Source organism: Anser anser (genome assembly GCF_964211835.1).
Source record: "Anser anser genome assembly, chromosome: 2".
Lineage (NCBI taxonomy): Eukaryota > Metazoa > Chordata > Aves > Anseriformes > Anatidae > Anser > Anser anser.
Window position 1 is genome coordinate 80100375 of NC_139721.1, and position 15106 is coordinate 80115480.

At 40.2% G+C, this 15106-nt stretch overlaps 1 protein-coding gene across 4 annotated transcripts; it reads right to left on the reverse strand.

The window, feature by feature from the left end:
- Nucleotides 1-5800: 5800 nt before the first annotated feature.
- On the reverse strand, nt 5801-14978 carry LOC310893268 (leukocyte elastase inhibitor-like). 4 transcript variants are annotated; one of them, XM_083821952.1, is made up of 7 exons: nt 14696-14978; nt 13337-13512; nt 11011-11148; nt 10008-10125; nt 9128-9270; nt 8219-8386; nt 5801-7470 (listed from the first exon to the last, which is right to left on the reverse strand). In XM_083821952.1, the coding sequence occupies exons 2-7, from the start codon at nt 13502-13504 to the stop codon at nt 7069-7071; spliced, it is 1137 nt and encodes a 378-aa protein (XP_083678078.1). In that variant the 5' UTR covers nt 13505-13512; nt 14696-14978; the 3' UTR covers nt 5801-7068. The 4 variants fall into 4 exon arrangements, with proteins under 4 accessions (XP_083678078.1, XP_083678081.1, XP_083678080.1 ...); XM_083821955.1 differs by lacking the exon at nt 14696-14978 and adding an exon at nt 14524-14681; XM_083821954.1 differs by lacking the exon at nt 14696-14978 and adding an exon at nt 14145-14464.
- Between the last annotated feature and the right edge of the window lie 128 nt (nt 14979-15106).

Genomic DNA, 15106 nt, shown 5'->3' on the forward strand with positions numbered 1-15106 from the left:
TACTTTGGTGGACTCTAGCCTTGATGAAAGTTTTTGAATACACAACCCAAAAAATCTTTGCTAAAAAACTTATTACTGTCTTTTCTTAACCAAGTGTTACTTGTATTGGAATTGATTTTGTTCTGAGGCTGCCAGCCTGGTGGTAGTCATTAAGTTGTTCTCCATGAACAAAGTATAGAACTTAAGCTAACGATCACATTGTAACTTAAATGTTTCAGAAATTAAACTGAGTAAATGTGTATGTACTGCTAGAGGGTTTGAGTCAGATTCTTTATGCATTGTGTTCTTCTTCCTCAGGTAAGTACCTGTATTCATCACAACGGCTTGGTTTAGCAGGCCAGAATATACTTCTGAATTTGTCTCTGCCCTTTCAAGATATTTAGATAAATGGGAACAAAGACAAAAACATGGGGAATGTGTAAATTCTCTAAAAACTACAGGAAACTTTTTGTTTAGGTGAGACTTACCATGAAGGTAATGAAATATTCTTTACCAATAGATGTATGACATAAATGGATGTGTGGGGATTGTCATTCATGTAATTTTATAGAAAAGTTATGCAGTAATAGAAGTTTCAGAAGATGGTTCTGTTAAATGCTAACAAAGGATCAATCCTCATTCCTGACATTACAAAGAAAATGCCTTAAGTGTAAGCTGTAAACTCTTCAGCTGTTCAGGTGTGTAGCAGGGACTCTGTGTTTTATCTGTTGGAAAAGAATGGAGGAGATGAGTGAAATCATTATGTGACTACTTTTGTTAATGAATAATTATAGTGTCTGTCCCATAATAAAGAGTAAGTGAACCTTTGGGAAAAAAAGCAGATTAAGACATTCAGGGTAGTATTATAATGATAAAATGTATGAGACTAGATGTAGTACTTGAAGGGGAGAAATTTTTCATACTTTGTAAAACCTTTCCATCAGCTTTCTTGATCTCATATGTGATAGCCAGAAAATAATTACTTATGGAGATCTGAACTTCAATGTGAAGTGACTGACCAGGTGCATAACACATACTAATGCAGGACGTAAGGCTTGCCATATCTGTGAGGATTTAGATACTAGCATTTATGTTGTTACGTGCATATGAGAAGTGTCATGGCCTAGAACAGTATATATTGGTTAGTTAAAAATCCATTAGTGGATTTTTATTTCTGAGACCAGTTTAACTCAATATTTGCTTACTAACGGATGCTGAAGACAGTTACAAAAACACAGTTGTATTTTTATTTGCTAGGCTAGTATTTGGAGGACATTGAGTGTTGCTATTTGGGTCAGATATTAGAGGGTATTCCTGGTGCATGCTTCTGGAGTATGCTGGGCAGGGGATTCAGTGATGAAGAATACCAGCGAAGTGTGAATACAGGTTTAGAATTACTGGGAAAGCATTTCAGACTCATTCCTAGTAATATTAGGTTTTATGTATTGCAAGAAGTTGAAGCTACCAAAATAATTCAGCTTTAAATTAGGTTTTGGCCAGAGGTTTTGGTCAACAGCCTCCCTGTCTGGTCTAAACAGTGGGTTACAAAATTGTCAGTAGGCTGACAGGAGGCCTGACAAATCTTCGCAGGCCTCGGATGAGGCCTGGAAGTGAATAATACTGATAGTATGTGATAGCTTTGAGCAAAGTTCTTCCTGAAGACAAGGAAGTCTTTTGACAAGCTTAATTTACTTGAATTTGCATGGTGGTTTTTCTTTTTTAACCCATCACTTTCTTGTTTTTGTGGCTTGGTTTAGAACTTTCTTGTTGCTTGAAGTAACGTACCCGTGAGTGTGCAAGTGGCAGAGGCCAGGGGAGAATGCCAATAGCTCACCCATTATATGAGGAGGATGCACCCTGATATCTTTACTTACGACAGAGTGTACTGCGTATGCTGGGCAGGATGAGTTGAACCCATCTCTTTCCTCTGCTCCTCTCTTTCCTTGGTTGTCTCCTCCTAGGCCCCTGTTTCAGAACAGGGTTAGTCAGGGTATGGTTTCCAGTGCTGGAGTAAGTCTAAGCAGCATTGTTCTCACCTTCAGAGGGCAGCACAGCTTGGCAAAATGGTCAGAGGTGCTTTTTCATTGCTTCCTCAGTGGGTTTTTCTGTCAGGGCTGCAGGAAAAGAGCTCCTCACAACAGCTCCAGCAGACATTGAAGTCTAGTGACCTACTAAAATATTGGCACCAACAACTTAGTTTCAAAGTTGCCATACCTCATGGCTTCTTTCTCTGCAAATTATTAATCTTGGGTTCCCATCTTCCCTGTGGTAATTAGTGTGATCCTACACTGTAAACAGAGTTGCTTTCCTTTGCTCTCTCCCTCCCCATGATGCATATCTCTTACAGCCATTCCCTCTAGGGTCACCTCCACTGTTTGAAGAACTCTGTCCTCTGTTAAGAAGTCTGTCAGGACCAGATGTATTCATAAATGGACACTTTGCACCATTTTCTCTCTCTCTTAAATGATCCAAAGGCAAAATGTCCATTTTCTCTCAAGATGATCTATAAGTCTCTACGTAGGATTGACACTGCTGTCAGCAAGCAGAGGCCAAACTCCTACTGAGATTAATGTCAATCTCCCTTTTTTCTTTATATCAGCTGTTCCACAAAGAACTGGTGCAGACCACAAGAAAGGTTGTGCCGTAGACCAAGTTTGGGAATTGAGTACATTAGAGAAACAACTTGTACCAGTACAATTTTTAAAATAGTCAAATTCCCCAATAGTAAAATATCAATGTCAAAGATACAGATAGTAAGACTAGATACAGTGACTAAATATGTTCTGAATTAGTTCCATTGTAGTTTTTAGAAAATTAATGTAGTGAATATTGCTTCCATTATTTAACTACTTTGACTCTCATGGATGAAAAACTGGAATAGTAGTTAGTAAGGAGTTGTCCAGGCTTTTATGCTAAATATTAATATGAAATTATTACTCCTACTTAATTTTTTTGTATTATTTTCCATGCACAAAGATTTTAAATCCTCAGTTAACCCTGGGTTGCATTCTTCCCCTTCTCTCATTTTTCTCTCATGTTGAAAGAAAGGTTCTTGGCCAAAGAGACTGTCTGCCACTTTCCGTAACATGACTTAAAAAGAAGCAATTACACAAACTGGTTGTTTCCAGTTCTATTTAACCGGAAAATGCATCATTTTCTGGTTGATGTGAGGAATTTGAGGAGAGGTTGCCTACAGAACTGCCAACAGCCACTGCACATGTTCAATGTGTTTCCAAACAGACGGTGCTGCAGGACTTTGGCTGTATTTGCTGTTTTCTATTATTAAGTAGTGAAGGATTGTATAGGTCCCTTAACGAATATGGATAGGAATATGTATTTAGTTGGTGCCACAAGATGGCATGACAAAGCTAGACAGGTTTGCTAAGAAATAAGAAAATGACTAAAAACCAATTTCTGATTTCAATTGCACCTTTTTATCTCTGTAGTCTCAAATGGATTGCAGTTGTATTTCTGTCTAGTCAAGACACATTGAAAAAACAAGCCAAATATCTGGGGATTTGATCAGGTTTATGTGCTTTACCAGCTTTTTGGTTACATATAAGTATGTAAAAGATTTAATAATGAAAGTCTTACTAAACATGCTTTGAGTTAACTCACTATATAAATTTATCTCTAAGGTATGGGAACTTAAAACCCAGATGTAGCTCTCTACCTTATCCAGGATATGCTATTTACTTTATACAAAGAGCAACTTAAATTCTGTGAGTCAGATATCAGCCCAATGGTATAGAGGTTTTATCTTTTTTAATTACTGAAATCAAAGGGCTATCATAAAGAGTCTATGTAAGCAGTAATACAAGTCTGGCTTACTCATCACATCGCAGTGAACATATATTGCTCTGAATTTTGGATTGGTATAAAGCACAGTGTGCTTAGGGAGAGAGCAAAATGGATTACCTTTTGTAATTCTCTCTTCCATTGGAGAAGAAACTTGTATTTTGCTGCCTTAAACTAGTAGCCCCTTGCAAATTGGTTTTGAACAGGGAAGTTCTTTCCTATATATTTATCAATCCCCTCCCAGGAAATTTATCTGCAGTCGGTCTTTTTCCTCTTGAATATTACAATTCCCTCAGTTAATATAAAGAAGGGATCTTATATGGAAGTTATTTTTGTGTATTGTGCATGCAGAGTTATGATTGCTACTTAGTTAAGGCTAAAGTAAAGTTAGGTTCCTGATTTTTGTATGTAGACTTGTGATTTGGCATTAATCTTGTATGTTTTATCTTTAGCCCATTAAATTTACAATTTCTTCTTTAGTCTTCAGTTAAAGCATACTGAAAGTTATCAGGCTTTGAATGCAGAGAGGCCTCAGTTCATTCAGTAGTTTTAAAAGTAAAGTCCATTGCATGAGCTAGTTGAAGCTGCGTTTTTCAATTTATTTTTTGGCCATATGAATATAATTAGTATTCTACTTTTCCCTGTTACAGTCAGTCCTTGTCACTTGTTCTGAGGAGCACAGGAAAAAAATAAATATGTAAAAACATCCACCACTCTGTTATTGTGGGGCATGAAATACAGGAGGGAATTACCTGCTCGTAGGTTTGCTGGCTCTTTTAAAAATGGCCACATGTGAAGAAAACAATACTGACATTTATTGAAATTCTTATTGCTGTGATTTGATTTTCTGTAGCCTGCCTGTAGAAAGCCAAATTTGTCTCTGTATAATGTTTCAGCTACTGAATCCTGAAACCAAAGTAATAAATTAATGTCTCTACATAAAACCTTGCATGATAGTATGAAGCAGTGTAACTTTGTCTACTTTAATCCCCTGGTTACGGTTACAGCCCTAAAAGCCTTCAGAGGTCATGTGTTGACTGAGTTGACTGGGTTTAAGCATATTAAGATAAGGATGTAATATAACTGAGTTTATGATCCTTACTTGATCAAAAACCTATCTATGGCAGCAGAATCTTTATTTGCCTGGAGGCTACAACCAAAGGCCCAGAAACCTAGAACTAATGCAACGCTAAACTATCAATTTTTTACACAGGTTTTGAGCTGGTGTTTTTACCCACTTATAAGACTTTTTTACAGCCTTGGTGCAGAGTGGCTGGAAAACTGTGCAGAGGAAAAGAATCTGGGGGTGATTGATGCTCGCTTGAACATGAGCTGGCAGTGGGCCCAGGTGGCCAAGAAGGCCAATGGCATCCTGGCTTGTATCAGGAATAGTGCAGCCAGCAGGACCAGGGAGGTGATCGAGCCCTGTACTCGGCTCTGGTGAGGCCACACCTCGAGTACTGTGTTCAGTTTTGGGCCCCTCAGTACAGGAAGGACATCGAGGCCCCAGAGCGTGTCCAGAGAAGGGCAACGAAGCTGGTGAAGGGCCTGGAACACAAGTCCTGTGAGGAGCGGCTGAGGGAGCTGGGGTTGTTCAGCCTGCAGAAGAGGAGGATCAGGGGACACCTTATTGCTGTCTGCAGCTACCTGAAAGGAAGGTGTGGGGAGCTGGGGGTCGGCCTCTTCTCACAGGTAACTAGGGATAGGGCTAGAGGGAATGGCCATGTTTACCAGTGTGCAGACCAAGTGCTCATGTCATTTCACATTAACTGTTATTCTCTTCCTGTTCCCTGTGCTAGCAGATGGTCATTACAATTACAGGGGAAGCTAATGCTTCACTTATTAATCTCTTTTCCAAAGACAAGGTTGTTTTTTCAATGTTTCCACCTACTCTGAACAGGCCAGGACCTTCATATAGCTGATCATGCCTACTGGGCCAGCAATTTTCTTGGAGCTAGCCTTTCAGCCATGTTGACGATTACTTTTGTACTCTGAAATACTAAGTTGTGTGCAGAAATTTCCATTTTGAACACAGACTTATAAAGTCTTTATTGGTTACTTGAAGACAAAATTATTATGCAGTTTGCAATTATATAAATGATTGTGCCCCACTTACAGCTGAGGTTGTACAGGTAAACGTTAGAAACAGTACCCAGCATATACATGAAACAGGTAAATAATATCCAGAAATAAACACAACGTTAACAGTGTGTAATTACAGTGGCTACATGGCAAAAGGCTGTTGCACAGTAGAAATAATTAATGAATAAAGAGGTAGTGGAATGGAGAGCTCAATAAATGTTGAATCCTTGTACATAAAGAAACATCAGGTATTTGCTGCAGATTATTGATAGTTGTCCTCTGGGAAGCTGAGGAAGAGGGGTTTTTTTGTTGTTGTTTTGGTTTTGGGTTTTTTTTGAGATCTCACAGGTTCTGGACAGAAGCTATACCATCCCGAAAGCTTGCAGAAAGGTACCCATTACCTCCAAGCATTTAAAGCTTCCTAGCCCTGACAAGTGGTCACGCATCTTTCAATAACAAAAATGGCACCAAACTATGTATTTGAAAAATTGCCTTTATGTCACCTAAAGATATTACTCATCTCTCCTTCTTCTCCTCATTTAAAAGCTGCATTATAAGTTTTCTGGGTAATGTCTGGAAGGGGTTGCTTTTGTTTAAATAGCTTAATCCTTTCTCTATTAATAGATGTCTCCAAACAAATGTTATCTGACCTTCTGCTCCATGACAGAACTGGGTAAACTCAGCTGTTCACGAGAATGCCTTTTGGTGCCTAGAAGTATTTTATTAATGCATCTCTGAAAAGCAAGACTTTAGGGAAGACATAGCTTTTCATGTACATGTGCATAAGGAATGACTGGGCCAGTCAACACTGAAGTTGTTATATCAAGGTTTTGTCAGCCTTAACAGCAAACACAGAGAAACCCATGGAAAGAGATAGGGTGAATGGGTGTCTTAAAAGTCACAAGTTTCTTCCAATAATATTTCTATTTCTCATCCAATTTCAAAAGAAGATTTCTTCTGCCTACAGTTAAGTTTGTCTCGGTTATTTCCTAGTGACTAATGCTGTTCTGAATCTCCAGAAGAAGAAAAAAAAAAGAAATTACGAATCAGGTTCTCTGGGATTGTTTTCACAGTAAATGCAGAATCTCTGTGACAGTTACTAAGAACAAGACAGGGAGCCTCAACTTTGTGTGTCAAAATCCAGCTCATTCATGAGCAAAGTATTTGTCAATTGCTACAGGAATGATCATGCAAATGATAGGTTGTCTTTCATGGAGAAGCATATTTGCCAAAGAAAAGTATGCTTTGAGTTGGGTTGTGGCGAATAAAGAAAAGGAAAGGATGGTCAGCATTGAAATCCTCTTCCATAACCATGCAGAGCATAGCAATGCCAGCAGTGGCAGCTGCAGCTTCCGTGCCTTCCTCATTCACTTCTACAAAAGCCTTGTGGACAATTTTAGAGAGGAAAAGGTCACGTGCCCCTGACATTCCTGACAAGTCAGCCTTGGCACTCTCAAACAAATCCAGCAAACCCATAGCAACTAAATCTGATTTAAGGTCATAGCTTTCTTCTAGCTTAAATTTTGGCAAGTGCACATGAACATCAGTTGAATATAGATGCTCTGGACACGTCCATTCCTGGAGCTTCTCTAAGGTGAGATGCTTTTCCAGCTAGAATTAAAAACACAGAAATCATTACGTATAGCCAGGGTAGAAATACGTCACTTTCAGTAGCATTTAGAGGGCTTTATATAGTGCTATACAACTACAAAGTAACTATACAAAAATGACCATACCCTTATTTTTGATAGTTCCACATAGATCAAATGAATGCTAACAAAATTAAGTGGAGTCAGTGCAATTTTTAATTGATAAAGTAAAACAAATGTTTGCTTCCTGCTGCTGTGCAGAGAAGGGAAAAGCATGCACTGATGGCAACTAAAACTAATCATTCTTCCTGTTTAATCTGAGTGGAATTATATAGATAAAAATCAGTAACAAAACTAATCATCAGAGAGATTGAAGATGCTGATATGTTACTGGTTATCTAATGGAAAATAGTCTAACTACCATAAGGCTAAGAAAATAAAGATTTTCAAAGGTAGCAAGAGAAGGGTTCTGTCAGAACAAAGCAAAAAATAACGCAAAGCATGTTAATTTTGTTTTCATAATCTCCCTCATGGTTCTTTTCAGCAAGCTAAAGGACACGGGAACACAAGCTACAAAAACAGGCCACAATTTCTCTCCCTGAGTCAGCATGTGTGTGTGTTCCTTATTGCAGTGTTAGCAGAGTATTATCTAAAAAAATATGCTTGATAGATTTGGGGCTCTAAGAACTCATTAAGGGTTCATTAAGGCTTTAATTCTGAATGGCTGAACTTATCCATTAAATAACTTTAGCTTAGCTTATACGGGTCACCTTTTGCAGTCCAGTGGAGTCATCTTCAATATCATCAGGTAACAGGATGATCATACTAAGTTCTCTTCCCTCATAAGGCAGCTCCAAAACACGGATCTTCATGTCAGAGATGTACCCAAAACGAAATTTCTTTTTCTGGTACATCATTTTCACTGTTTTTCTTTCATTCTGGATTGTTAAAAGGTACAGAAAACGTTAAAATACTAATTTAAAGATCTGACAGGATACAGACAAGAATTGCATGCTTGCAAAACCCCCTCCCTCCTCCACTATATCAGGCAATTATAAAACAACCTTCATCAGACTCCTGGCTGCATGTTTAATAACATGTTTTTCTAAAGATATAATGAATTTTTATAATACTTGGTTTTACTTTGGTTTTTATGCCACAGTCATTGCCGAAACTGAAAAAAAAAAAATTCTTCAAGTTGCTGTACCTTGCTCTAGCAGCAAAAATGACTGGGGAGAGTGTTAAAAGTCAAAGATGATCAACCCTGTTCAGCATAAATCAGATAACTGTATAGAGCATCTTGTAGAGCTGTTAACATAAGCAGAACATATAACAAGAAAATGGGGCTCAAACAATATGTGCAATCACTTTAATACTGTTTACCTGGCATCACAAAGAGGTACAGTCCATAGCAGCCTTTGGACAGAATGCCAGGCACAGTCAGGGTCCTTGTCTACACATAAGAATCACCTCTGATATTATTCCAATAAGTGATAGAACAAAGAGCTTGCTGAATACAGAAAAATGCTAAAATCCATAAAGAACCTCTTTCGGGTAAACCGAAAACAATCACTATTTGCATTCTTTTATTATTTTACTTGTAAGTAAATCTTTAATTTAAGACCTATATTTTTTGACCTTGTCATTAAATATATAACACTAAAATGCATCTGTTTTACCTTATTCAATCGAAATGGCATCTCAACGGTGTTGGCTTCTTCAAATTTCTCTGCCCAATTTCCTTTGAAATAAATAGCATTCACCAAAACAAGCTTGGTCATGCCATCAACTGAGCCTTCAGACAGCAGGTTAGGGATTTTACCTTCAGAGGGGACAACAAAAGGAAAGTCACAACAAAACCTCGTAATATACTGATTGTATACGAATCATCCATAAAATTACTGATGCTATAGAAATACTACAAATATAAAACCCTTCCCCATTCCCATGATAAAAATGGTGTATTTCAGCACCTGCTGCTTCACACCATGCTTGTTACTAGTACACACTACTATAACTTTTGATATACCATAACTTGATGAAAATGTAATATTTTAGCTTAAACCGTCACATATGACTCATTATCTCTCATGATTTGATTCTAGCTACCTAGATGAAAAGAACCCGAGGCAACCCAAACCACAGAGAGCTCCAGCACATTGCTTCAGAGTCAAATTCCTCTGCTGTATCTGCAGTCAACTCTGCAAGGACTAGAAAATACCCAGATTTAGCCTTATTGGATTTAGAAATATATAAGATATGGACCAGGGTGTCATTTTAGTCAAATTTAGACAAATTCACCAATTCATTGTTACAAATTTATGTTTATTATAACTATCCCAAATCTACCATTGGCCTGAACACAAAAAATTGAAATGACTTCGGATTTATGTAACTGTTGAAATGTCTTGCTTAGGTATTCTCTGGTTCTGTCAATGAATCAACTGAATACCCTGGGGCAAAATTAATTTACTCCATAGGCAGCAGGAAATAAAGTCTATTCCTGCTCCTAAAGTATGAAAAAAAATGTCTGTTACTTTATTAATGAAAATAGTTTACCTTCAGTTTTCTCCTCTACCCACTGGTTAATTTCCTTCCGGGCTTCATCACATGCCTGAAGAAAATCAACTGTAGCCAAATCAGCTCCATATAATTTCTGAATATTAGTCAGGAAATCCTAGATTTTGGAATGATAAGGACAGCTTTTATTGCATGTAGATAAGAAAACATCTCTTTATGATACAGACAACATGCAAATCAAACGTTATCACCCGCTCTGAGGTGGGGCTCTGACAGTGCACTGTCTGGGTTTTTTTCTTTGTTTTTTTATTGCCATTTCCGATTGAAACACCACTGAGTAAGCCTTATAGTACATCTGCCACGTATACATCTGTAGTGCTTACTACAGGTGTTCCAGTGTTCATCTGTCATTCTCTTGAAACAGCCTCAAGCATGGCTAGGAAAAAAAAAATAAATCCCAGAAAGGGATAAAAACAGCAATACCTGGATATACACAAAGAGGCGTGTTGTTTAGCCACACAGGGAATCCCAGATAAATGTTTTCAAAAATATTCTAAATAATGTGGTTCTCCTGACCAATTAAAATCCTAAAAAGCTGGTAACAACAGACATAGGAGAGGGATGTTATTATAGTTACTGTAAACAACCTAGACAGCTTGCTTTTTGCCTTGAGCCCAAAAGCAGCAGATGTGAACAAACAAACAAAAGGCTTTGCTGCATAACATCCTGTAGGTGCATCCTTCAGATTGTGCAGATGCCGACAGATATGGAAGTGCATACACATGTATGCAACACTTTTGTTGATTGCCCAGTAACTTTTAGAAATATGCCAAGAAATATTTTTACCTCAAATTCTCAAATGGCTACATTTTCAGTAAATTTTCTCACTTACTAAAGCAGAAAGTTACAGGTTTTACATTTGGACTTACTCTAGTGGTATTTTTGCCAAAGGGCATTCTGAAAAACAGGAAAGCAACTGATGGCTGAGTTTCAAAGTCTCCCACCAGGTTCCACCACACAGTTATGATCTGCATAAACGTACCGGCAAAAAGCTGTAGGACTTCTCTCCAAAAAGCCGATTGGCAATCCGTAGGAGATAGAAAGCATCCCTTCTGTTTATATCTGTGGTCAGAGTCCGAAATCTGGAGTGAATGTCTTCAACTTCATCAAAATGAAGTGTCTGAAATAAAAGACACGAACTGCTGCTAATACTGTGTCTAAGCAATATGCAACGTATCTGTACAGTCTGCCTGGTTTGTTAAATTGGAGAAAGAAAGCAAAAGAAGCTGGAAGCTGCTTAAGAGACTTCTGTAGACTCCAAAGAATGAATGAAACCATTGCCTAGGGGCTATGTTGGCCATGTCAGTCACTTGTGTTAAGCTACTGCTTTATATTTAGCCCCGAATGAAGCTGTTGACTGTAATCTGGAGTCCTACTCAAGTGATGTCTGCATATTTCCCCTCCCTGGGCCACTGGGTGATAGGTCTTATTCCAAATGGGAAATTGAAAAGAAAAATGATGCCACAAAGACACTTTAGGTTTCTTGCCTCTGTCTTCGGCCATAGGGAGCTTGGGTTTTTGGTTTTCAAAAGATATAATGAAAACTAGGACAGGGTTTATATGAGCACTTAAGGAAGATGAGGTCTGGAGAAAACTTAGAACAATTATTTTTGATGGTTTCATGAAAATATAAGCACTTTCATATAATAACTATCATCTTAAAATTAAATGCAGTTATATTTTATATTATATATATAACATATACACACATACTTGCATATGTGTGTGTGTACACACATACAGACACCCCATACGCAAGTATATACCATATTATACACCAGTACCTCCTTTCCCAAAGGGAAGCTGGCTAGCCAAGTCTTACAATAGGATAGCAAGAGCTACCAGACCTCACAGACAGCAAAGACTAGAACAAAGCAGGGACATCTCACCCGCACTTAAATCAAGTATTTCTCAGTAGGGAAGACTGCTGTGTAACAGCCACTGAATCCAAAGCAAAGCCCTTATTTTACCTCCCTGGGTTTTGGGTCAGGCCTTGCTGCCCACGTGAATTCAATCTGTGTTGCACATACAGATAGATGAGCAAGACTAGCACAGAGACAAATTACGATAGGATTATGACCACAAAAGCAAATTTCTATATGCTTGTAAACTGCCCTTCGTGCTTATCAGTCACTGTCTCCTTAATTAGCTGTGTTTTGATAAATAAAGCATTACGCTATGGGAACATGCATTACTAAAATTTAGTGTGCCGAAACACACACAAGCTTCTTTTGCGTTATTTCTGATCTCAGTAGATTTATCCTGGGTGGGGCTGACAGTTGAATCATAAGAAATATATGTTCAAAGTCTGTTTGTACAAGTAATGATTCAGTTTTACTGTCTTATTCAGTAAGCACAGCACTGGTTAATAGTATAAAACAGTTCTTCCTAAAGTTCAGAATACAAAGGTGAAATTAATCATAAGCAAATACGTTACAAGGACTGCACTGACAATTCTCATACGCCCATTTGCACTAGCAGATGTTTGCCTAACAAAGAGAAAAACAGCAGCAACTGAATCCCTTTTGTGCAGGAGACCCCAGGGGAAGTTGGCACACTCCTACCTACACCAGCTTTTGTAACTTGCACTCAGAGTTGTGAAACCACCAGCTCTAGAAGACTAACTTAAAATGCAGAAGCTACTTGCCCCAGCTTTCACGGGGCAGGCTGTTGAACGTGGAAGGGCTGATGAGCTGGGTCTGCAGCAAAACCCAAGGTGAACATGCCAGACCATTGTCTTTTGAACCCTTCTACCTACCCTATGGTATGAGTAGGCATGTGGGCTCAGCTCCTCACAGGTATCTGGGTGCCTAGCTGCTACTACAATATTGATGTTTAGGTAGCATCATCATGCATTATCATAGTTGTCATGCTTGAAATATAAAGCTATATTATTATTTCTTACTTACAAAATACACTTGGTATTATTAAGCGTGCTGTTAGTAGCCATGTATTACAAAGCAGTAGTTCTTTGTGGAAATGTCTCATGAAAACTAGTAAGGACTTGCTGCTGGAACTCCACTCAATTTAAATGGTGACTGATAAATTAGTGCAATTAGTTTACTACCTCAACAATTAACTTAAGTGAAATTACTTAAGTGAAATTAAGTGAGAGATGGGGATGATAGCAAAGATGGAAAGACAGCGCTGGAGAAGGACAGGCAGATAGCAGAAAGAGACCCCGTGAGTGTGAAACAAATTTTGCCCCTCGCTCATAAAAATAATGCCCTTCTTTAATTTTTCCTGCCTCTAAAATTTAATGTCTTTTAACGTTAATAAAATATAAAATGAGAGAAAACGTTGCTAACCTTCAGCACCTGTGCCTCTGTATTACCTTTGGCCCCTAAAAGGACCATAGCCAGAGCTGCAGAAACACTGACAGGAGAGAAGAAAACATTTCCTGTTGGGTTGGTCTCATTAACCCTTCTGAAGAGATCAAGTGCAAATCTGCTGTTCGCATTACTCAGGTTCTCCATGGCTGTAGCTGAAAAATAAAGCATTCAGTAAGGGCTCCAGGAAGCACTCCTGAAGGAACTAACGCGACTCGGTGAGTCACAAGGGCTGGATTCATCTGGGTGCATCTGGGTACAGAACCAGCAAGAAGTTCACTCTCAATTCACCTTAATAAAAAAAAAGAAATGGAATCTGTCATGTTGAAAAAGCATTTTTTTCTCCCCCACGTACATTTGTATATCCCACCCTTCCTCAGCACGCTAACTTTAAAGACACGGTTTAACCACACAAGAAGCCGCATGCCTCGGTAGCACAAACCACGCTGCAAAAAGGCGCCAAGCCCACCGGAGGCATACTCACGCTTACCTCCCGGGACGTGTACGGCACCGCTGCTTTCACCAGCCTGCTCTGCCGAGGCCAAGCTCCCACCAGGGCACAGGAGCACCTGAGCAGCCCCACGAGTGCAGGCAGGGAGCCCGGGGCTGCTGTTAGCTGCTGGGGCTGTGCCCGCTGCTGAGAGCAGGAGCAACCCACAGAACAGGTGCAGCTCCAGGGCGGGCACTGCACGGCCGGAGCGGTGATTCGTTTTAGCTACATCCCCACCAGGAGCCCTTGGGAAGCGGGGTGAAAGGTGTGAGGGCTGGGTCAGGCATGGAAACGTACTCAAAGGCTGGCGGCGGTACCGGTTAGTACTGTAAAACCTTCCTGCTGGAGCAGGGAGACTTTTTCTCTTTGCTTGCAGGGGGGATTTTAGGTTTGGTGGTTTCTAGCTTCTCTCTTCTGTAAGGTTTCACTTCACCGTGGACATTTTGTGCTCCCTCCCCCCCACAACCAAGGCAGCAGCCCAGCAGTACCACCGCGCTACCGCCCAGACCCAGCTACGTGGAGAAGCTCGCGCTGAAATCAGGGGGTTTCCAGCCCAGGCTTTCTGTAGAAATTCTAAAAAAAATCCCACTGCTTCAGCTGCCAGGCAATCGTGATTTTTTTTTATTTTTTTATTTTTTAGAAAAAGCCTAGATAAAAGACAGAAGGAAAAGCGTACTTTTACTTTCACTTCAGTGGCGCCGGGTGTGCGCAGCCCCCCAGCAGCACCCTGCGGGGCGTGCAGGGGGGGAGCAACAATCCCTCTTTCCCTTCCGTCATGGCCCCATTCCTGCAGAAACCGCACTGGGGCAGGGGCTGACCCACCCCCCTCCTGCTGCTTGCCCACCTACCTGCACCGCGCTGTGCGGAAGCCCCGCTGCGGTCCAGCAGCCTCGGGGTGGGGAGAGCCAAGGCCGGGGGTGTGCGCAGCGACGTGCAGCCCACGCCTGCTGGTGGCTGCTTCCCTGACACCAAACGATGGCTTCGTCCTCAGCACCTGGCGTGGCTGATGCACCGCGCCCACCCGGACAAGCGAGCGCCCTTTGGATGCACTCCGAGGTACAGGCAGCACCGGCCTCCTGGCCAGAAATGAGTGCTTGGCTTCAGAGCCCCTGCCCTGAAGGCTCTTCATAATGAATCCTAAGACGGACCCCAAACTTGGCAGTAATCCCTGTCAGCACCTAGGGTTTGCAGCATTTGGCAAAGCCCATGGTAAGGAACGAATTTCTATTGTTAGGTGAAAGCTGACTGCCCTCCATCAA

Coding starts and splice junctions, on each gene's coding strand:
- LOC310893268 (XM_083821952.1), bottom strand. CDS start 13,504: ATGGAGAACCTGAGTAATGCGAACAGCAGATTTGCACTTGATCTCTTC. Junction 11,149..13,336: donor CAGAGGCACAGGTGCTGAAG/GTTAGCAACGTT, acceptor CTTTTATTTCAG/ACACTTCATTTTGATGAAGT. Junction 7,471..8,218: donor ACTCCACTGGACTGCAAAAG/GTGACCCGTATA, acceptor TTTTAATTCTAG/CTGGAAAAGCATCTCACCTT.